General features: G+C 33.4%; 1 protein-coding gene across 1 annotated transcript in view; it reads right to left on the bottom strand.

Annotated features, from left to right (window-relative positions):
• Positions 1-311: 311 nt before the first annotated feature.
• LOC142350457 (uncharacterized) overlaps positions 312-23,652 on the bottom strand; it is an 86,125-nt gene continuing 62,784 nt past the window's right edge. Inside the window, exon 4 of the mRNA XM_075402305.1 lies at positions 312-859. Within this exon, the coding sequence (XP_075258420.1) occupies positions 312-859 (548 nt within the window). The remainder of the gene's footprint in view (positions 860-23,652) is intronic.

Here is a 23,652-nt window from a genome sequence, read left to right on the forward strand (position 1 = left end):
TTTGCATCTTTGTACAGGTGTCCGTTGCAGGCAAATCCTTCAATTGCTGTTTTGGCTTTTCCAATTACAAATCCCTGTAGATAGGCGATCTTCTGTCCATCACTGAGCTGAGTGTCTTCAATCATGAAACTGAAACGGCTGTACCAATCTGCCCATTTGCTCGGGTCACCGTTGAACTTCTGAAGATCCATCTTTGGAAGAGCTTCCACATAAGGCGTATAGAATGGAACTGGTTGTGATAACGTCGTTGACAATTGTTGTGGTTGTTCTGTTGATTGATTGAATGTTTGTGTGTCCCCCATTCCAGTAACTCAGTTCTGTTGGTCGTTTAGGCTGCTTGAGTAAGCTAGTCTATCATACCAAAAGCTGTTGAGGTTGTCACGTTGAGCGGAATTGCTAGTTTCTGGTTGTTCGTTGTGTAAACTTCTGTTAACGGATGTTTGCTGTTGTCCAATTGCTCTAGTGTTGATGTTGTTGTTGGTTGCTGAGTTATCCGCTGTCGAGTTGGCTGTTACTGTTGTCTCGTTGTTGTCTTGTGCGTTGTAGTTTGTTGTGGTGTTTTCTTGCGAAAGGTGATTCTGAATTTTAATTTTCATGTCGTCGATGTTGTTCCACGTGTCAGTGATTTTTCCGATGTACTCCTCGTGCTGATCTTCGTCAAGCTGTGAAATCAACTCGTTACTGGTTTCCTTGAACTCCGAAAATGTTTCCGCCGCCTTTTCATGAACATTCTTTGCTGCGTTTATGTTCCCACTGTCAATCAATTCGCTCATGGTTTGCAGGTTCTTCGCAATTTTCTCCCCCATCACCCTGATTTTTGCTTTTAAAACGGGTGGTTGCATGGTTCTGTTCGGCATTGCTGTCAGGAGGTTTGTATTCTGCTTTACCTATTGTGTTGTTGAAATGTTGACTGTGTTGGGGGGTCTTTACTGTCCGGTGGGGGGATGGGTCTTGGTCTTTGTGGATGATTCGTGGTCTTTGTCTTTGCCTTTGCCCTTGCCTTTGCCTTGAGGTTGCGCGTTCGAGCTTAGTTAGGGGGGGGGGGGTCACCAGAAAAAACTGTGCGGTGTTCCGCCTTCAGTTAATTTTAAATGTGTAGTGTTGGTGGTGCTGCGGCCGGACGTCAGAGAAGCAAACTAATCAGCTTGCTTCACTGACGCCAGTGTTGGTGGTGTTTCAAAAAAGACCCTGGAGTTATAGTTACTTTGGCACGATATGCCTGGGCTACCCTTTGCCCACTGTTGTTCCTTTTCAACAGTTATAACTTTCTTGAGATTTGCTTCACAAATCTTCTTTTGCTACCGTGAAAAAGTCATCCAATTCCTAACCATTGAATTATATCTATATAATCGACATTATGACTTGGTGTTCAAAGTTACAGTTTTTAGCACGTGCCTCTCCTGGTACACGAGGAGTCATATGATTTCTTTTTTGGTTATTTAGGTCTTTAAATTGACAACGCGAGTTGAGACTTTTGTTCGAATAAGAAATCGTCGACTTTCGCCCTTTTTACTTTGTCGTTTTCTTTTCTTTCTAAATCGACGATTTTCTTCGGAAGCGTCAGTTTTCATCGGCTCAAAAAATAAGAAGCGTCGAGTTTCATTGGTTATAAAGGTAAGAAGCGTCATTCAAACACATGTTGGCCCTTTAGTTCTTCCAATACCCACATTTTGGTCCAGTCTATTGTCTGATCGCCAATAGTATGGTCAAACTTCTTTAAGTCTGGCACCAATGTTGACCAAAGCATGTTCGGTCTGGCCAAGGGTGCCGAAATGCCTTGTTTTGGGTTTGGTTGGTTTCGAACCCCCTTATCCGCGGCCCAAGTCGTTCTGGCCAATAACTGTCAAGGGTAGCGGATCTCATCCGTTGTTTACTTATCAGAGCTCTGTCAGGAGTCTCTTCTGTAAACGGTCAATGGCTAAGGTGAATGACAAAGGTTGTTTTGATATGAGGAACTGAGAGCGGGAACATGAATTGTTACCTATCGAAATGGATTAACCCGATCGTTACTTAAACAATGAGGCTCCTTAATGTGCGTTCGCATACGATGTTCCGACTCATCTACATCTTTGACATAACTGTCAGCCAAATGAAGAGATAATCAAAAATAGATCTATGAGTTACAAAAATACCGAAGTTACACAAACTACTGAATTACATAATGCCATGCCTCATTACAGCGCTCACGAGATCTCACACCATTAACAACACTACGAAGAAAAAATAAACAAAATGAGCAAAAAAAAATCTAAGGCAAAAATTTAACATCTAAATTTGAAACCACCTAGTAACAACGTCAAAACATAATCAGAGAAAACCTTAACTACACATAATTACTATTCCGTTACTACAAAGCAGATGGGACTTTACTTTAATGAGACTAGGTAACAAGTTGACAAAAAAAGCAATAATAAGGCGAAATTCAAAAATTAACCAATATTTTTTAAACAATTTTTTTATAAGCGTCTTAAAAACCAAGTCTTAAAAAAGAAGCAATAATAAGGCGAAATTCAAAAATTAACCAATATTTCTTAAACTAATTTTTTACAAACGTCTTAAAAACCATTAGCTCATAACGAAAAAGTTCTTGATAAATTTAATAAAATAGTCAAAGCAGAACCAATAGAACTTGTCATTGGTTATACCAAGCCAAAGAAATGGACTAAAGATAAAGAAAAATTGAAAAAATAATAAAAACAGTTTGCAAAAACACAAATTACTGAAGTAATTAAAACCTTTCGCTGTTATATGAATAGGATGTTTTTTATTTGAAAAGTTAATTAAAATATTTCAGTTAAAACTTTATTAAAACTAACTGAAGGATTAGGTATGTTCACTCAGGCCTCAATTGAAAATTATTGGGATCTGTTATTACGCGAATGTGCTTAGAGAAGAGAAAAAGGAACACAAATATTGACCTCTGACAAAACTTTTATGAAGACGCCTATTGTTCAACATACAAAACATCAGTTACGACTTTATATCAATAGCCATTTTAATAATCGAACCACAGGGAGGTGGTTGGAGCCCCTCAATGACGACAATTACGTCCAAATTGACAATTATAACATTAAAAACTAAAAAGTTTAAAAAACAGTCTGGAGACAAAAAATATCATAAACTTTAAGGCTATTCGCCATAAACTTACTGCATTGAGTAACTTCTTTTTGTTCAATATTGTTAGAACTTTATGATACCTTTCAGTTCTTTTTGACTACATAAAGATTAAAAACCAGGCAAAAATCGCAAGTTGAAAAAAAAATTGAGAGAGAAGTGTTGAAGCCGTTACAAAATGAATTATTCATCAAATACTTTTTCATTTTCAAATATTTTTTTAGCAACAATGGGATTCTTTCTTGTAACAAAATGACTTCAAAAAACCAAAAATTATGAAGAAATACATTAAAACCACATAAAGTTATGAGAAACCCGTAGTATCAAAGCCATTAAATTCAGTCGCTTTCAATGGATTTCAATAAATATTAAATTATAAAAAATTTTGCTTCGATGAGAAGGCAATGGTTTGTGTCCTTTTTTATCATCAAACACTTACGACATTAAGTCGTTTGACTGTAAAATTGACAACAAATACAGGAGAAATCAGTAGAAAAGTGCGAGAAGACAGTGTTGAAGCCATTAAAACAAAAAAATTTTCTGTGCAAACTTTATTTATGATCTCCTGAAAGTCTTCAATATGCCAATTGGAGTTGGCAATAATAGGATAATGCGATAGGATTACAAAAGGATCTAAAATTATGAAAAGAACAACAATTTTTTTTAAAAAAAGTATCAAAACTCGTGGCATACAAATCATAAAGACAATACTTAGACGATAAAACCGCTAACCAGATTAATTTTGACTGCAGTAGAAAAGAAGGGGGTCTTGTCAAAAGTGAGACAGTTTACAGTTCACAGAAAAAAATTTAAGATCGGTTAATCTTTAAAAATGAATTTTCAAAAAATTATTTTTAAAGTCTTAACAGCCATTAGCTGTCCACTCAAATTACTACATAGTTTCTCTTATTGCTCTTTAGGAATCCTATTGCACTTTTAGTCAGCAAGTCAATATCATGGGAATAGAAAATGTTATTATAATCTTAATAAGAAAATAAATTTTGAAAAAATTTCAAAAAAAAAAACTCAGAGTCGTAGCCGTAAAAAAATGAGCGATTCCTTAAAAACGAATTATTTGTTCATTGAGCATCATTTAACTGTAAATGAGGCTTGCATTAACAGAATCTAGATTTGAAAACTGTCTAGTCCTTAAGTGACTTGACAAAAAAAATATAAAAAATATGAAATAGTTTTTAAAATATCAGCCGTCAAATAGAAATCGATTTTTTTAATATTAAACTTCCCTATGAGACAAAACTACCCTTTTCGTCTGTTAGAAACTCAATATTGTTTCATTTGTTGCATAAAAAATGTTTTTAATTGATAATTTTATTGAAAAATCTTAATTTGAACAAAAAAAGTGAACCAAATCATGCCAAACATCACTTGTTCACACAAAAATTTAAACCTCGATATCTCCACGAAAAAGACGAAATTAAAAAAAAATTCTTAATTTTGAATTCTACGCTGGACGAGCTTTGTATTGATACCACTCACAATTCTTTACAATGAACATATCGGTCGGCCAAAATTTTCTGAAGAAAAAAACCCATTTGAGTTCCACAAGTTGGTCGGAACAATAACTCAACTGAACTTCATCGTGGGACCCAAACGAAAAAGACGACAATAATCGACGCGCTTCATGTATAATTTGTGACGAAAACAACAGAAACGACAATAACCAATAATTCGTACGTAAATTATCAACCAAACCAATAATCGATATTTCTTACAAAAATAAACCGACGAAACCGACAAAGTCGACCGAAAACGGCGCCTGTCGGGTCTATTTCGTCGCTGTTTCTCAACTCGGGGATGCTGGGGCTTATGAATTAGTACTGATTTTAACTGACTGTCAGATACGGGAGCTTAATGTACCATATTCGGTGAATGCTCGTTTCAGGTCAGTCAAATCATTTCAATGCAATCAGATCAATTTTGAATATTGGAACCAGTGGTCCTAATAGATCTTTCTCCATGATTCCTCGAACTCTGGACCCTAGTAACATGGTAAAACATTACTGATACTGATGCATGATACTCCAGTAATAAATTACATAATCAGAGACCTACAGAGACATAGAGAGCTAGGAACATAGAGACCATTTTTTAATCGTTTTTGTGATGGACAATGTAAAAACCGATAACGTAAATTTTTCCGCAACAATTTGGACTGAAAGTTTGGTTGTTAATAATCTATCATAGAAATATCGCGCGCCAATTAGAGGTTTTTGTGATATCCAAATTCTTCGGAAAAAATACTAAACTTTCAAAAAAAAGTCGGTATACCTGAGTAACTGTTGGAATTTTTATTTTTATCTTTGGTGTTGATTTGTTCAAACAAGTTAGATTTTGCAATTCGATGTCGAAAACTGCGCTCATTAAATTTAATCCTCCGGCATAAATTTAATAAAAACTAAGCGTCAACTTTCTTGGCTTAGTTTCTCCAGTTAATCATAAAGAAAGTGATTAGGAGCTTTAGACTTAAATAGAAAACATTTTTTTTAAAATTCATTGAATGCGACTGGTTTTGTCGGTTTAACTCTGTCTAATTAAAATTAAATTGAATGCAATTGAAAATTATCAATGCACAGTATCTGCGCTTAGCCCGCCAAAAATTGCAAAAAAATAAAACTTACAGTTATCTGCATAAATCTGAGTGAGTCTATCACTGGATTGTACAAAATTACAATAAAAATCCTTCTGAGGATTTGGTTATACCAATTCTCACCACTTTTTTACCCAAGTCACTGCAATTTAGCAGCTTTAGAGCGGAACTGCGCAGGAAGAAGTTGAATTTTTTGTTAAATCAGCTTGAAATTTTTGAATTAACCGTTCTGTTATAAAAAACGGATTAATTTTTGCTATATATTTTTTGAAAATGAGACAGGTCCTGGCTGTTTTGCCTTTTTATTCAAAGCATTTCAGCCGAATTGTGTTCTCTTTTACGAATTATAGTAATACAAGGACGTTATTTCATTTTTGGTGATCATTTGGTATGACTCTCTATGCCAACATTTTACAATTTCTTTATACTTTAGTTAAATCTACTAAAACTATAGTCAAAACAGCAAAGATACTGGAAACAGTTTCAAGGTCCTATTCATATTTTTTTCAAATGCGATGAAACTGTCTATTTTTATGTGTCATTTTATAACATAGGCACAACCTATAACATAGGCACTTTTTTGTTTTCATTGGTCTCGCATTTACTGGTTCTCTTTAGATTTAAAGTTAGTTCATTTTCATTTCAAACGTATTTTGATTCAAACTTTGCTACTGGAAGCTTTGCTTTGGCAAAAAACTCTGCGAAGAGTACAGAACTTTAATATCAACAAGGATGCTGGTTAATGTGCGTTCGCACATGATGTTCCGACCCGAGCTCATCTACATTTTTGACTTAATTGTCAACCTAATGATGAGATAACTAAAAATAGACGTTTGAATTTTAAAAAATCGTTACAAAATCGAACTACTAAAGGAGTTGCATAATACCATATCTCAATACAGCGCTCACAAGATCTGCCATTAGAAAGACTAGGAATAAACAACAAAATAAGCAAAAACAAAAAACTTTCAGCGAATATGATAAAAGAAGTGAAAAAGAAACACAAATTTTGACCACTCACAAAACTTTAATGAAAACGCATACTGTCCAACAAAGAAAACATCAGTTACGACATGATATCAATGGAAAAATAATTTTTGAATTGGTTGGAACCCCTCAAGGATGAGAATAATTTACAATTTGACGAAAAGAACAAAAACTGATCGTAAACTTTAATACTATTCGCTATAAACTGATTGCATTGGCAACATCAATCATTCAATCCTCAACTAGAAGCCTATGCGACCAGTCAGCATTTTACGACTACAGGAAGAATTTAAAAAAAGGCAAAAACAGCAAATTCAAAAAAAATTGAGCGTCGAAGCAAAGAAAAGAAAAAAAAATTAGCAGAAAATTTTGTAATCTCAAATAAGTCTTTCGCAGCGATGGAGTTCTTCTAATTTTTAACAATATGAGCTGAAAAAATCAACAAGTCTGAACAAATATAATAAAACCCCGAATTTTTGAGAAGACCCGTTTTATCAACGCCGTTAAATTCAATGGCTCTGACCGGAATACAAAAAATACGCTAAGTTATGCCTTATTGAAAAAATAAGGATGTTTGTCAATCATATGTCAATAACTGGACATCACAATAAGTCTTATGATTATGAAAACAACAAAAAGTATATGCAAAAACCAAAAATTCATTAGAAATGTCCAAGAAAAAAGTGTGGAAGCCATTTAAACCAAACTTGTTTCTCTGAGTTTTTTATCCATTACACTTTGGGCGTCTTTTATAAGCCAATGCGAACTATTAATATTAGGATAATGACATAAGATTCCAAAAGCAACCAAAATTACAAAAAAAAAATCCAAAACTTTTATTTTTGAAATTATGAGAACTCGTGGCATCGAAGTCATGAAACAAATTTTTAGCTAATAAAACCACTTTCCAGAGTATCTTTTGATGCAGTAAAAAGGAGCGTGGTCCTGTCATTGCTGAGACTAATTTATAGTTCATGAAAAATGTTTTAATAATGGTTAGTGTCCAAAAATGTTTTTTTAAGTCTAAGTAGCCACTAAATACAATAGCTCTCAAAGGAAATCAATAAATACTCAGAAGTATGCATCAATAAGGAGATATTGTTGTTTTCATTCTTAGGTCATTGATAAGACGTCAAAATAAGACTTATGATTATAAAAACAGCAACAAAATCAGGCAAAAACTAAAAATTCAGTGGAAAAGTGCAAGAATGTGTCGGAGCCATTTAAACCATAAACTTTTATCTGCAAGATTTTTTAGCCATGATTCATTGGACGCCATCTTTAGTTCTCTGAGAACTATCAATATTAGGTTAAAGTGATGAAATTTCAAAGGGAACCAAAATTTAAAACAAATTTTAAAAAAATATATGAAAACTCGAGTCCTCGAAGTCATAAAATCAGTAGTTAGAAGATAAAACCACTAGCAAGATTCAATTTAGTTGCCGTAGAATCAAAGGTGGTAATGTCACTACTGTTACTGATTTAGGGTTCACGAAAATAAATTTGAGATTAGTTAATGTCAAAAAAAATTCTAAAATATAATTTATTAAAGTCTCAACAGCCATGAAATTCAAGAGCTTTCAACGGAAGTAAAAAAATACGCAACGTTGTGCCTCGAGGGGCAGAACAGGATGTTTATCATCAATATGTCAGCAATGAAACATCACAACAAGTCCTATGATTATGAAAACGACGTTAAAAGCAGGCAAAAACCAAAAAAAATTCAGTGGAAACTTGAGAAGAAAAGGTCGAAGTCATTTAAACCGCATTTTTTTCTCTGAAAAAGTTATCTAGGATCTATTAGAGGTCTTTATTAGGCCAGTGGGGTCTGCCAATGCGAACATAAGGAGATTTCAAAAGGAAACAAAGTTAAAAAAAAACTGAAATTTTGAAAATTCGTTTCACGAAGTCATAAATCAGTAGTTAGAAGATAAAACTACTGGTAAGATTCATTTTAGTTGCAGTAGAATCAATGGAGGTCATGGCATTACTGATTCCGACTCCAAGTTCAAGAAAATAAGTGTAAGATTAGTTAATGTCAAAAAATTTCTAAAATCGAATTTATCAAAGTTTAATCAAGATTTATCAACGGAAGTGAAAAAAAAACACATTGTTATGCCTTGATGGGCATAACAGTGTGTTTATTATCAATATGTCAGCAATAAGACATCACAACAAGTCCTATGATTATGAAAATGACGTTAAAAGCAGGCGAAAACAAAAAAAAATCAGCGGAAATTTGAGAAAAAAGTGTCGAAGTCATTTAAACCAACTTTTTTTCTGAAAATTTTATCTAGGATCTATTGGAGGTCATTATTAAGTCAATGGGGACTGCCAATGCGAACATAATGAGTTAAGATTTCAAAAGGAACCAAAATTAAAAAAAAAACGAAATTTTTTTTGAAATTTTGAAAATTCGTTTTATCGAAGTAATAAAACCAATAAATAGCAGATAAAACCAATTAACAGAATAATTTTGATTGCAGTAAAATTTATTGGGGTCCTGTCTCCTGCCATTACTGAAAATGACTTACGTGAAAATATGCTTAATATTGTTTATTGTTCAAAAAAAAACTTTCGAAAATTTTTTTTAAGTCTTGACAGCCATTAGCTGTCCACTCAACAGCACTCTAAAGGTTTACCTAATACACATTAAAAAGCCAGTTGTACTTTCAGTTAGCGAGTTTATGCCATAGGGCTCCCAAAATTTAGTTACATCCATCTCAAAAAGAGAATCAAAATTTTATCAAAAATTTCGAAAACTCAAAGTCGAAGACGAAAAAAACATGAGCGTTTCCCTGAAGTTGAACTTTTTGTTCATTGGTTAGCATGTGACTCTAAATGAGATTTGTCATTAAAGGTAGCTCGATATGAAAATGACTAGTCTGTAAGTGACTGAAAAAAACAATAAAAAATAGGAAACGTTTCCTTAAAAAAATACAGCTTAAAGCTCTCAAATTGAATTCGAGTTCTTTTTTATAGTAAGTTCTCTCACGAGACCAGAACTAGCCTTTTTATCGGTCTTCTGGTAACACAAAATTGTTTCATTTTGTAACGTGAAATGTAATTTTGCAATAACATTTTTCTAGAAAAGCCTTAATTTGAACGCTAAAAGTGAACAAAATCATGCAAATATCACGTGTTCACACAAAACTTTAAACCTCAATAACTCCTCGAATAATACGAAATTAATACGAAAAGAAAAATTAATTTTGAATTCTACGCTGGACGAGCTTTTAAATGATACCACTCACATTTCCCTACGATGAATATATCGATCGGCTAAAATTGACTGAACAAAAAAAGACCCATTTGAGTATATAGTTCCTCCGCCCACAAGTGGGGTCGGAACAATTAGCAATTAATTCAATGAACCAGAGGTAATGAGTCGACCTTGACAGAATAAAACATATCAAAATCAATCTTGATTTCTATGCGTATAAAAGATACAGTGATATTAGCAGCTCAACAACAAACACTGATATAGTCTACTTCTGAGTCCATATGTTTGTTTGTTTAACATCAAATGGATCCGGAGGTCATGGTCCAGCCAAGAGATCCCGGTAAGGACCAGGATGGGGTTGTTATCGGTCATCACTGACGCCATGGGAATTGCTCAGGGTTTGCTTGGGTGGCCAGTCGGCTGCACTGGTAGTCTTTATCTTGGCATTACAGTCGGTTGTAGCGTTTTGGTCGCTGATGTCCAAGGTTGGAATATTTTTGATATCTTCCAGTGATGCGATAATTTGGATAGTTTCTCCTACGTTGGATCTCCAGCGTGGATACAGTTGGTGGTTTTTGTGTTTGATTTCCGGTAACTTTTTTGGTCAAAATTAATCAGCTTTTCTTGACCAATTTTGCTGAGTTCTGTTTTACAATTCTTTTGCTTTATTTCTTAATTATTTTTCGTGTACGAAAGTTCGAATGTAGGCCTAAGAGTTGAGTCACTTCGCAGATCTTGCAGTTGAGTCTCCTGTCCATTGAGTTGGAAATTGAATCCTCTTCCATTTAAAATTTTAAAAAGTTTTTATACTTGTTGTTCACATTTGGATCCTTTTATTGCTTCCTAAACCTGTTGTTTAGCTGGGATTCATATTCAATGAAGAGCCTCATTCTAAAACACGACTGGTATCTAGTCGATTGAGTCCAATTGTTTTTTTTTTGGTTTCAGATCTAATGGCTCAGGTGGCAACGTTTCGCTTTCGAGAATAAATTTTTTTCCTCTTTGACAGATTTATTGTCTGAATCTCATTTCTCTTGATCTCTTTCCCTGTGAATATTCTTCTCATATTATGTTATGTTTGGCAATATGGGGATTAGATAAAAATTTATCTCTTTATCTCAATTAAATTTAGTCTGTTAAATTTGTCTGTCCAAGTTCCAATCAGTGAAAAAACCATACTTGCAGGCAAACGGAAATTTTTGGTTAAGGCCTGTGCCGATCTCCAAGTGTAAATCAGTACTAGGCAAGTCTAAATGCAAGTATTTCATGGATTTAGACTTTCCAAGTCTGTCTGGGCCAAAATGTGGATTAAGACTTGCCAAGTCGTGACCAAGACTTGTACAAGACTGTTAAGACTAAAATGTGTTATGACCATAGCTCTGAATCGGTACTGATACCTAGACGCGCCATTAGACTTGCCCAGTACTGATATTGACCCGGAGTTAAGTACGGGGGGATTGTTAACAGTTTTCTTAAAATGTATTTCTTAAGTTGCTTTCGTAAAGGCTTCCTGAACCTATTACTCTTCTGTCTTCAAACGTTGAGAAATTTGTTTTTTTTTCGTTTCTAAACTTTGGAGATTGGAGGGGTTGGAATATTAGACGCTAAAGCGCATTATGCAGCCTCCTTATTCAATATTTTATAATTAAAATCAAAATCCAGAAAAATCACAACACTCTATACACATTCAAAGGTTAAATTCTTTGCAATAGCTTTTCATAGAAATTAATACAAAGTATTTTGAACAACATATATTTGAATTGTTTAGGAATCGCTCATTCATAAAGAGCATTAAATCGCTGTTTCTGTATGCTTCATCGTTGTCACCATCTATCTGAAAATGGTCTACTGGTCGGTGCTTGATTATGACAGCGATTGGTTATTCGACGACTATATCCAACTTCACAAAATAATGGGCGTGAATTGGATACAAACAAAAATTCTGGTCCAGTTGGCAATGGTGAGCCAAAATTTCTCTCTTTCAATGCCGTATATATTACACACGTAATTTTTGTTTCAAAGATGTTGTTTGAGTTAAAGGTAGAAAATTCAGCAAGGTAGAGTTAAGACTGAACAACGTCAAAAATGGCTGGTATGATTGCTTTCGAAACGAAAAAAAAACTCATTAAAATTCATTCTTTTCGACTATCCCATGGCTATAATAATGCATCATTTTCTGTTATATTTACTCAAAGAACCAAAGATTTTCACCTCACTACTATAATGTATACTTTTCCGTTATTTTTTCATGAGCAACCAGAATCTTCTCCTGGCTATTGTAAAATAACATTTTCCCTTAAATTTGATCAAAATTCCCAATATCTTCTCCTAACTACGATAACGTAGGATTTTCCATCATTTTTACTCACATATCGTCTCCTGACTGTGATTAATGTTCCTAACTATGATAATGTGATTTTATGTTTTCTTTACATATAAAACTCAAGATCTTAGCGTGACTCTCTTATAAAGTATCGCTTCCGTTATATTTACTCAAAAAGTCAGGATCTTCTATTGACTATTGTATCCAACAATGCGGCTCGTTAATGTGCGTTCGCACATGATGTTCCGACCCGAGCTCATCTACATTTTTGACTAAATTGTCAACCAAATGAAGAGATAACAAAAATGGATGTTTGAGTTTAAAACAATCGTTACACAACATGTCTACTAATTGAATTACATAGTGCCATGCCTCCATACAGCGCCAACGTGATCTGACATTAAAGAGACTAAGAGTCAAAAAACAAACAACAACATTAGCACAAACAAAAATTTCACGGCAAAAACTGAATGTCTAAATTTAAAAGCACCTAGTAACAACGTCAGAATGAAGTCAGATAAAACCTTAACTACACAATTGTACTTTTTCATAACTATAAAGCAGATGAAAAGTTTTCTTAATGAGACTAGGTAACAAGTCGGCAAAAAGAACGAACAGTGAGGCAAAACTTAAAAATTAATCAACATTTTTTACACCAAGAAATTTCAAAAATCTTAAAAATCATTAGCTTTTAAATAACTAATCCTTGATAAATTACTAAAAAGTCGTTACAAGACAAAAAGGACCTGTCTTTGGTTAGACTAAGCCATAGAAATGAACTAAAGAAAAGCTCGAAAAATTAAAAACGATTTGCGAAAACACAAACTATTGCTACCATTAAAATCATTAGCTATCATCTGAATATTATGTTTTTTAATTCAATTGTTATTTCTACTAATTCAGCTGAAGGATTTATACTGGGAGATTAAATACGTTTACTTGGGCCACATGTGGAAACCATTGGGATCTGTTATTACGCGATTGTTCTGAAAGAAGAGAAAAAGAAACACAAAATTGGCCAATCAATAAACGTTCAGTAAACGCAAAATGTGCAACAAACAGACATCAGTGACAAATAATGTCAATAGGTATGTTATTTTTCGAATTACAGGAAATTGAATGGGACCTCTCATTCATGAAAATAAGTTACAATTTGAAGAAAGGAACAACAAAAACTGAAAAGTTTCAAAAATATTTCAAAATGTTTAACATACACTATAGGACTATTTGCTAAAAACTGACTGCTTTGGGTAGCATCTTTCATTCATTCCTCAATTACAAGCCTATGAGACCTTTCACCACTTTACGGCTACCTATAGAACAAAAACAGCAAATTCAAGAAAAAATTAAGCGAGAAAATTGTTGACGGCTTTAAAAAAAGAACTTTTCGCTCAAAAACTTCTTTTTTCAATTAATTTTTTAAGAGCAACGGGATTTTTTTTATCAATATAATTTCAAAATATCAACAAATTGTAACAAATACATTAGAACCACGAAATTTTTGAGAAAACACGTATTATCAACTCAATTAAACTCATTAGCTTTTAACGGAAGCCAGTAAATACGATATATTATGCCTCAATGGGACAAAAAGTTTGTTTGCCAAAAATTTATAAATAAGACTTTACAACAGGTTATTGACTTTGAAACCAACAACCGCGACAGGCAAAAACCAAAATTTCAGTAGAAAAGTGCCAGAAGAAAATGTCGAAGCAGTTCAAATCATAAGCTCTTCTCTGAAAACTTTATCTATGATCCGTTGAACTTCTTCCCTAAACCAAGGGGGACGATCAGTAGTAGGATGATGTGATAAGATTTCAAGAGGATCCAAAAAGTACCCGAAATTTAAAAAAAAAATTTGAATTCTCGTGGCATTGAACTTCCAAAACGAATGGGTAGAAGGTAGAACCACTAAACAGATTCATTTTGGATTGCAGTAGAACGGACCAACGATTCACGAAAAAAGTTTAGGATTGGCTAATGTTCAAAAAAAATTTTCCAAAAATTGTTTTTAAACTCTTAACAGCCATTAAACTCAAAATCTTTCAATGGAGCTCAATAACTACGCTCAGATATAACCCGATGGGAGAAAAAAGATGTTTGTCTTGCATAATTAATATAATTAAAACGACATTATAATAAATCTTACGGCTGTGAAAACAATAACATAAACAGGCAAAAACCAATATTCAGTAGAAAAGTCCGTGAAGAAAGTGTCCAAGCCAATTAAACAATTAGCTTTTCTCTGAAAACTTTATCTGTGATCCACTTAACGTACTCTCTAAGCGAGTGGAATCAAAATAAAATTTGGATAATGTGTATTTTGTTTGGATAATGTGAAAAGAGTTCAAAATTAACCAATAATATAAAAATATACAAAAAAATTAAAAAAAAAAATTAAAATCTTGTGTCATTGAAGTCATATAACCAATAGTTAGAAGATAAAACCGCTAACCAGTTTAATTCTAGTTGCAGTAGAAACCAAATGGATCCTGTCAATACTGACACAGACTAACAGTTCACGAATAAAATTCAAGACTTCAGTGTTCAAAAAAATTTTCGAAAAATTATTTTTAAATTTTTAACAGCCATTAAATTCAATAGCTTTCAACGGAAGTTAATAAATACGCTCTAAGATGCCCCGATGGGAGTACACTTATGTTTGTCATGCGTAGGTAACCAATAAGACATCACAATAAGTCTAATGACTATTAAAAGAACAACAAAACTTTGCAGAAACAAAAAATTCAATAGAAAAGTGCGAGAAGAAAGTGTCTAAGCCATTTAAACCATAAATTTTTCAATGACATTTTTATCTTTGATCCACTGAACATTTTGTCAGCCAATGGGAGTTAGCAAAATTTGGATAATGTGATAAGATTTCGAAAGTAACCAATAATTTTAAAATATCCAAAAAAAACTTTTTTAATTTTTTGAAATATTGTGTCATAGAAGTCCTATAACCAACAGTTAGAACAAAAATAGCTAACCAGAATAATTGTTGTTGCAGTAGGAAGCGGGAGGGTGCTGTCAACCCTGGACTGATTAACAGTTGACGATAATAAGTTTATGATTCTTTAATAATAAAAAAAATCGAAAAATTATTTTTAAATTCTTAACAGCCGTTAGCTGTCCCCTGAAAGCACTACATATGTTTACTTAAAGATCATTATGAGTCATATTGCTCTGTTAGTCAATGGATACATGCTATTGGACATTGAAAAACTTAAAAAAAATCTCGAAAAGGGAATCAAAATTTCATTAAAAAGTACGAAAAGTCAAAGTAGAGGCCAAAAGAAAACATGAGCAATTCCTTGAAAACGATGTTTTTTGTTCATTGGGCTTCATTTGACTGTAAAGGAGCTTTGTCATTAATAGAACCTCGATATAAAAAGTGACTTGTTGTCTCTAGGTGACCTAAAAAAGCAGAAAAGAAAAAAGTTTTATAAAAAAAGAGCTCTCAAATAGATTTCGAATTTTTTTTGATAGTGAACTTCCCTATGAGACCCGAACTAGTCTTTTTTATCGTCTTTAGTCTATTAGGAACACAAAATTGGTCCATTTTTTGGAGTGAAATTTAGTTTTGAAATCCTATTTTTATAGAAAATATTTTAATTTGGAGAAAAATTACACTAAAGGTGTACAAATATCCCGTTCCCGTGTTCACACATCATTTCATCGATAACTGCTCGAAAAAAAACAAAAACCAAAAAAATTTTAAATTTTTAATTTTGAATTCTACGCTGGATCAGCCTTTTAACGATACCTCTCACATTTCTCTACGACGAATATATCGATCGGCCAAAATTGACTGAACAAAAAAACCCATTTGAGTATATAGTTCCTCCCCCCTCCCCCCCCCACAAGTGGGGTCGGAACAATTAATTTCTCTTTTTATACCTTCAAGCTCACGCCTTTTTTACTAAGATAACCTATCATTTTCCATTATTTTACTTAAGAAAACAAGATCTTCTCCTGACGATGATAAGAAATTATTTTCTGTTATCTTTACTCAAGGGAAGCAAGATCCTCTTTTCAGTTTTAGAACGTATTGTTTTCTGTTATTTGTTCTCGAACATCTCGTAATCTTTTACCTACTGCAATTACTTTTAAGTATCGTTTTTTACTTATAAACTCAAAATTATCTCCTGTTATCTTAACTCAAAATCACAAGAACTTCCCCTGGCGTAGATAACAAAACTTTCTCAGCTATTTTTGCTCAAAGAAACCAAGACCCTCTCCTCATTTTTTTACCGCGTATTTTTCTGTTGACTTCACTCGAACACCCAAGAGCTTTTAGCGTGACTTTTGCAGCCTATGCTTTTTCGTTATTGTTAGTTGAAAATCCGAAATCTTTTTTTTAACTAAGATAGCTTATACCTTTTCGTCATCTTTATTTCCGATAACGTATTTTCCGTTATAATTATCCAATAAACCCACGATCTTCTCTTGGCCATGGATACCTTTAAACCAAAAACCAATATATTCTCCGGAATATGGTAATACATACCTTTACGTTATATTGACTCGCACACTTAAAACCTTCTCGTGACTATTGTAACTTTTCCTTTTCCATTATCTTTAGCTGAAAATCCAAAATTTTTCTTTGATATTGATAACATATCTTTTCAGTGCACTTTAAAAAATGAACGATCGAATGAGAACGTGTCTTATATCTTATGTATGACAAAATATTCTCCTGGCTACGCTAACATAGCACTTTCTATCATTTTTACTCAGAGAACCCAAGAAATAATCCTGATTATATTAACAAATGCTTTGCTTTTATCTACTCAAAAAGATTCCGACATCTTTTTCTGAACCTCATATTGTATAATTCAAGTAGTATTTACTCGAAAAGATTATAAACTAGTAATAATAACTAACAATGAGGCTCGATAATGTGCGTAGGCACAATGTTCCGACCCAGCTCATCCATATATAAACCACCAATGGAATACAATAATGCCACGCTAGACGGCCGATGAAAATTTTTGATAATAGAAATACTAAAAAAGACCATAAAAATAAAAAAAAATTATTTCCGATCACAGCTCGATGTCTACAATAAAGAAATCATTTAAAAAAATGAAACTCGCATCAGATAAAACCTGAAAAAAACAGTTTAACCTCTACTTTATTAGAAAAGATATGGGAAGGGTTCTCAATGCGACTGGTTAACAGGTCGACAAAAAAGAAAAAATAGCAAAGAGGCACAAAGTTAAAAAATACGTTTCTATTTTCGAAAACAATTAACTTCAGTTTTCAATGTCATTACATCACCTGAAATCACTGAAATTTCCATTTATATCTCCATAATCCGATCTTTAATTGCGCAAAAATTAAAGCCAATGGGACTTACGATTATTGTTGTAAGCCAAAAAGAAAACAAAAATCCTCTAAAATATACAAATATATAAAAATCTCAAACATTTATGTAGTTTCGTAGTAAAAATTAGTAGTAAAGCCGAGAAATAAAAGTTTGGAGCTAAAACCGTTATAAGGGTTAATTTATAGCTGACTACAAACGGGCTGTGACCTGTGTTTACAGAGACTAAGCTACAATTTGATCGAAAAACTATTTTAAAAAATGACGAAGCTCAAAAACCCAAATATGTTTTCGAAACAAATAATTCCAAAAGTCATAACAAGTTTAGGATTGCAAAAAAGCGATGAATTAGGTTGCAACACCTCAGGAAGCCAATTGGGCCTGCTAATAATGAGACCACGTCTCGACCCCACATAATAACAAGTACATAACAGACAAACAAAGCAAAACTTTCAAACAATTTTAAGACATTACACTATTCAAAGCACTATAATCAGAACATGTTACCTGCATGAACTGGAAACTTTCCTTTTTTTCCTATCCTAACATTAACGAGTCTGTCCAAAAAGGTAATTGTAGACACGACAACAAAAGAAACCAAAAACTTTAACAGTATAGAAATCTCGAAAATTTTTTTGTAAAAAATGGTCGAAGCAATTTCTAATTATTGAAAATGAGTTACACGGTGACCAAACTGAAAGCAGAAGGAGAAAGTTGAAAAAAAAACATTTTTAACAATTTAAATTGAAAGTCATTAAAACAAACAGCTATTAATTGAAATCTTTTTCTCGGTGGAGTTATACATCCTTGGAAATCAATTGAGACAAATTATTATCAGGTATATGGCGTACAACAACAAAAGGAAAGACAAGCATAGAAAAAACAAAAAGAATCTACAAAATTTTGCGAGATAACTTGGTCTCAACCCAAAAAGCATAAACTATTCGATAAAAACAAATAAGATAGATAAATAAGCATTTTTCCAACGCAGTACAAATTTTGCTGCTATGCTTTCCTTCAATTATATTTGCCAACAATGTGACAATTCGAGAAGGAAACAAAATGGACTTAAAAAAAGGCAAATACGATCAAATGAAAATGAAAAAAAAATTAAGAGAACGCGTAGTATCAAAACAAGGAAAACATTAGTTGAAAATGAAACCGTTTCCAACAATAAAATTTTACTCAAAGGAAATTGGTTAATGCCTGTTTTTACTGAGGCCGCGCCCCAAGTTGGGAGCAAAAAGATAAGATATTGGCAAAGTTCAAAAAGTTACCTTTTTTTCTTGAAACAAATAAATTCAAAGACATAACAGACATTAGATAACAACTGAAAGCATTGTCCAGGTTAATCTATATCTCCTAAGGAGCTAACTGCATCATTGATTGGGAAACTAAATCATTGGGCTAAAAAAAGCATAACAAATGAAAGCAAAACTCAAGAAGTCTATAAAATTTTAACGAAATCAATTGGTCAAAGCCATAAAAACCCTGAGCTTAACTCTGAAACCGTATTATAATTTCGTTGAAAATCTTTTTTGTAAATAGTATCTCTCATTAATTGAGCTCTGATTTGAGATTCTTGTCAGTAATTTACATTGAAAAAATTTACATAGCAGAAATTTTTCGGAAAAATAGGTCACGCCCCATTAAATCTAAAAAATTTTTATCGTAAGGGTCCACGGTGAGATCAAGGTCAGCCCAGATACCGCTGCCTGTCTGAAAAATCAGTCACATGTTCAAATGATTGCAGAAGGTGGCTACTTCGAGCAAATTTAAAGGAAGTGTGCTCAAAAAAATGTGGCATCATTTTTCCCGAAAAAAGTCTGATTTCTGAAAAATTTAGCATAAATTATAGCCAAAAAACTCGGAGCGAACAACTCAGCAACCTTCCTCTATCTTAGGTGAAATCAATAACAGTACAGTTATCAATTTTTTACATAACTTTAAACCTCGATAACTCCCTATAAAAAACGAGAATTAAAAAAATCTTTTTAATTCCATATTATTCTACGCTGGACTGGCTTTCTAATAGTACCACTCACAACTCTCTACGATGATTATATCGATCGACCAAAATTGTCTGAACAAAAAAAACCCATTTTAGTATATAGTTCCACCCTCCCCACTAAAGTGCGGTTCGGAACAATAATTTTTTTACTGATCAGGAGTACTACGTGTTGTTGTCAATTATTTTTACCGCATGAAACCAAATTTTTTCTAGACCAAGATAGCGTATCTTTTCATAATATCTTTTTTCAAAAATGCAAGTTCTTCTGTTGACTATGAAAAGCTTGGTGTCATGCATCGCTATTTAAAATACCAAAAATTTTCTTGTCAAGGTTTAGGTTATACTGCGTATTCTTTAGCGTTATTTTTACTCAAAATCCCCAAATGTTACGTTGACTGGGATATTTCTAATTCCGTGACTTTTAATCAGAAACCCGTGATTCTTCCCCAACTAGAGGTATCGTTTTGGACCCGCCTATTAACTAAAACAATTTGAAATTCGCCGGACTGCTATCATGTATAGTTTTTTTTGTTATTTCGCTCGAACGCCAAGACCTTTACTAGCTATTTTAACCTATGTATTTTCGTTATCTTCACTCCAGATCCCGGGATATTCTCTCGAGTACAGTAAATTACTACTAAATTGGCTACTCCAAACCTTGAACTCTTCGCCTGAACTCTCTGCTCTTTATCGTTTTAATTACTCAAAAAACTAAAATCTTCCGTTGACTATCATAACGTATTGTTTTTCCCTATTCTATACTGAAAACCGCAATATTCTCTTAGCTTTTTTTGGTTTTCGTTTTCGTGATTTATACTCAAAAATATCATCTTTTCAAAACTACGAGTATAATTTGTGGTCCGGCTGATATTTACTCAAAAACTATAATGTTCACCTGTCTGTGATAAAGTATAATTTTTCCATTATATTTTCTGGAGCACCAAAATCTTCTCTTAGCTATTGTAACCTACCATTTTCTATTATCTGTACTCCAACGTCCCAGATCTTGCCTCTATTATCCTATCATTGTTGATATCTTGAATTAAAGAACATAAGATCTTTTCCTGACTTTGATTATGGAAAAATATATGTTAATTTTGCCCAAAGACACTTTTTACTGAAAAACCCAAGTCCGTCTTTTGATTTTGGGAACATTCTCAGTCAACACGCTCATGATCTTCTCTTGACTATGATAACATGAACTTCTCCGTTTCATTAACTTAAAAAACCAAGATCTTTTTCTGACTGTAATAGCGTTCTTTTTCCGTTATCTTTACTTATGAAACCCGAGATGTCTTGATTGTGAGAGCGTTTGGTATCTACTCTCTTCAACCAAAAAACCAAAATCTTCTCTTGTCTATGATAATGTATCAATTTGCGAAATCTTCATTCAGAAATTAAAAATTTCTCTTCAATATCGACACATTTTTTGTCCATTTTTATTACTCAAAAGAATCAAGACATCCTCCTGACGAAGATGACGCAATCTTTTCCGCTATTTTTACTCGATCACCCATGATGTTCTCTTTAGTATTGCAACCCATCTTCTTCGTTATCTTTGCTCAAAACCAACGCTGTTCTTCGGACTATGATAACCGCTCAACTTTCCTCATCTTTACTCAAAACAAGCAAGATCTTCTCTTGATTATGATAACGTATCTTTTACCATTAGCTTTACTTAAAAAATTAAGCTCTTACTCTGCTGACTATGAAAACGTATCTTTTACCGTTACCTTTTTAAAAAAGTACGAATATCCTGTTTTCACTATGGTATGTTTTAGTGTCCTTTATCTTTATTCACAATCACCGTCAATTTCTACTTCATTGTGACTGTTCTTGCAAGTAACGAGCTTCGCAACAAAGACTACTTTTTGATCACTTTGCAGAGCTGTCTAGATTTGTTAATATCCGGCATCATACCACTCTGTCACTATTTTGTTGATCTTTGGGAATCTCTCTTTTCCTTCTGCTACTATAGTGGATTCTTCAATTTAGCTCATATTGAAAAGTATGACGCCAAGTTCAACCAAAGTGTCAATGATAATTATTTCTTTTTTTTCAAAAACTGTTTTATAGTACTGAGAGCGAAAAGAAAAGAACGTCAAAACCTATAACCATGTGAGGAACTAAAGAACTTGCACATTTCCAGTGCACATTTTGTCCAGTACTATATTTACGAAAATACCCCAATAGTCCGGCGAGGGATTAATATTGATCAAAATTACATACTGAAGGTCTGGCAAAAACCTTTTCATAGTTCGAGCAAAAGTTTTTCATAGGACTTTTGGGTCAAGCATGGTATTTTCAAAGGCGTTTTGCGTCCAGAATGGTCTTTTCTTGAGTCAAGCTGAAGTCTTTTCATAAACCTGCTTATTTTTCAGTTTGAAAAAGAAATTTTTGGCTGCTAGACATATTTAAGCGCCAACAAAGTGCACCACTGCAGTCCAACTTAAAACACAGTTGAAACACTGCCAAAGGAACTAGCAATTTTGCCATTCCCAAAATAAAGCACTTATCGTAGCTGAACTATATTGCCAAAATAATTGACTGAATGAAACTAGGTAGCCTAACTGCAATGACCATTAGCCACAACAAAAAATGTTCTGCTAGTCAGTTGTTTTCCTTTCCCAAAAATAAATTACGGAAGGTAATGCAGCTTTATGACTGATCAATGAATTTATGGAACAGCAAAAGACGCCCTGACCACCCTATAAGCACAAATTTGCCCCCAAAAAGAACTTTAATTTTTTTAGGCAAAAAACGCGGACTCATGGAAAGACTTTTTGTCGACCCGTGATTTGACCATAGACTTGTCCTGGTTAAAAAACGCCAAAGAAAAGATGTTTTCTTCTTGAATTATGGTTTGACTTTTGCTCGATGCAATTTTTACTTTTCAAAAACGTTGTTCAGGCAAAATGGTGAAAAGAAAAAGATTATTTTTTTATGCTCTAAACATCTGAAATTTTGACTTGTTGAACTTGTTGAAAATTTCAAATTTGTCTCTCAACGATCTCGCTCAAACAGTTAAACGTCTCTTTCGACTTAGATCATAAAACCTTAGTGGGAAAAACTCGTGTTAAGACGAAAACAATGGACGTACAATAAATAAAATTGGAAATGAAAATAAATTCCGGAGTGTCAGCAGCAAATTAAAAATTCCAACAGAAATTAAAACAAAGTTAAGTTTTCTCAAATCCAAGAAATCATCACAGTACTGAAAAACGTCGACTGGAAACAGGGTTTTGAAGCGAACAAGCGGATTAGACATCAAAAAGATGCTCGTTTACAATCACCAATGGGATCATAATTCCTAGTATTGTGACCTGAAATAGTGGTTTGATTTGCCAAAGATGAGAATGGGAAAATCACTCTTGTACCGTCCGAGAGCGACAAGATGCACTTAGGGAGCAGTCCAAACAATGAAATATGTTATTAAGACATGGAATCAAAATCTAACTATCTTTTTTGGAATATTTACTGGTGGAGTCTGCTGGAACATTGAAACACCCCCAATTAAATGGGGGAAACATCCCTGGAAATACTGCGAGAATGAAAGGTTAGATTTCCAGAAGTGACGGAATTTTATTTCTTTGAACGGATTTTCTTCGAAATGAGGAGCCTGTCAGCATCAGTTTCAGCTTCATTTAAAATAAAAAAAGGAATGACAAACTCATTCTCTGAGCAATAAAATTCGATTAAGAAATGCTGAAAACTACTGACATTAGGGCCTAACCTATTGGTCAACAAGCTGAGAACAATGAGAGCATATTAAGCATGGCATAATCTAATAACACTGAAAAACTTCATTGCGACTGTGATCGATCGAGTCCTTGAAGACTTTTTCCTTGACAGACGTTTCGAGTTAAAATTTATACCTCAATAATCTAAAATTTATGTTTTACCAAATGTTTGCAATACGAATTTAAATGAGGGCTACTGTTCTGAAAGATACTGTCGCTTCAACTTTTCCAAACCACAAATTTCTCAGTGTAAATAAGCTATTCATTTTTGTTATTAATTCGATCTAGCCATAATTAGTAATGATTATAACTGAGCT

Source organism: Convolutriloba macropyga, chromosome 12 (assembly GCF_964194025.1).
Source record: "Convolutriloba macropyga chromosome 12, txConMacr16.3, whole genome shotgun sequence".
Lineage (NCBI taxonomy): Eukaryota > Metazoa > Xenacoelomorpha > Acoela > Convolutidae > Convolutriloba > Convolutriloba macropyga.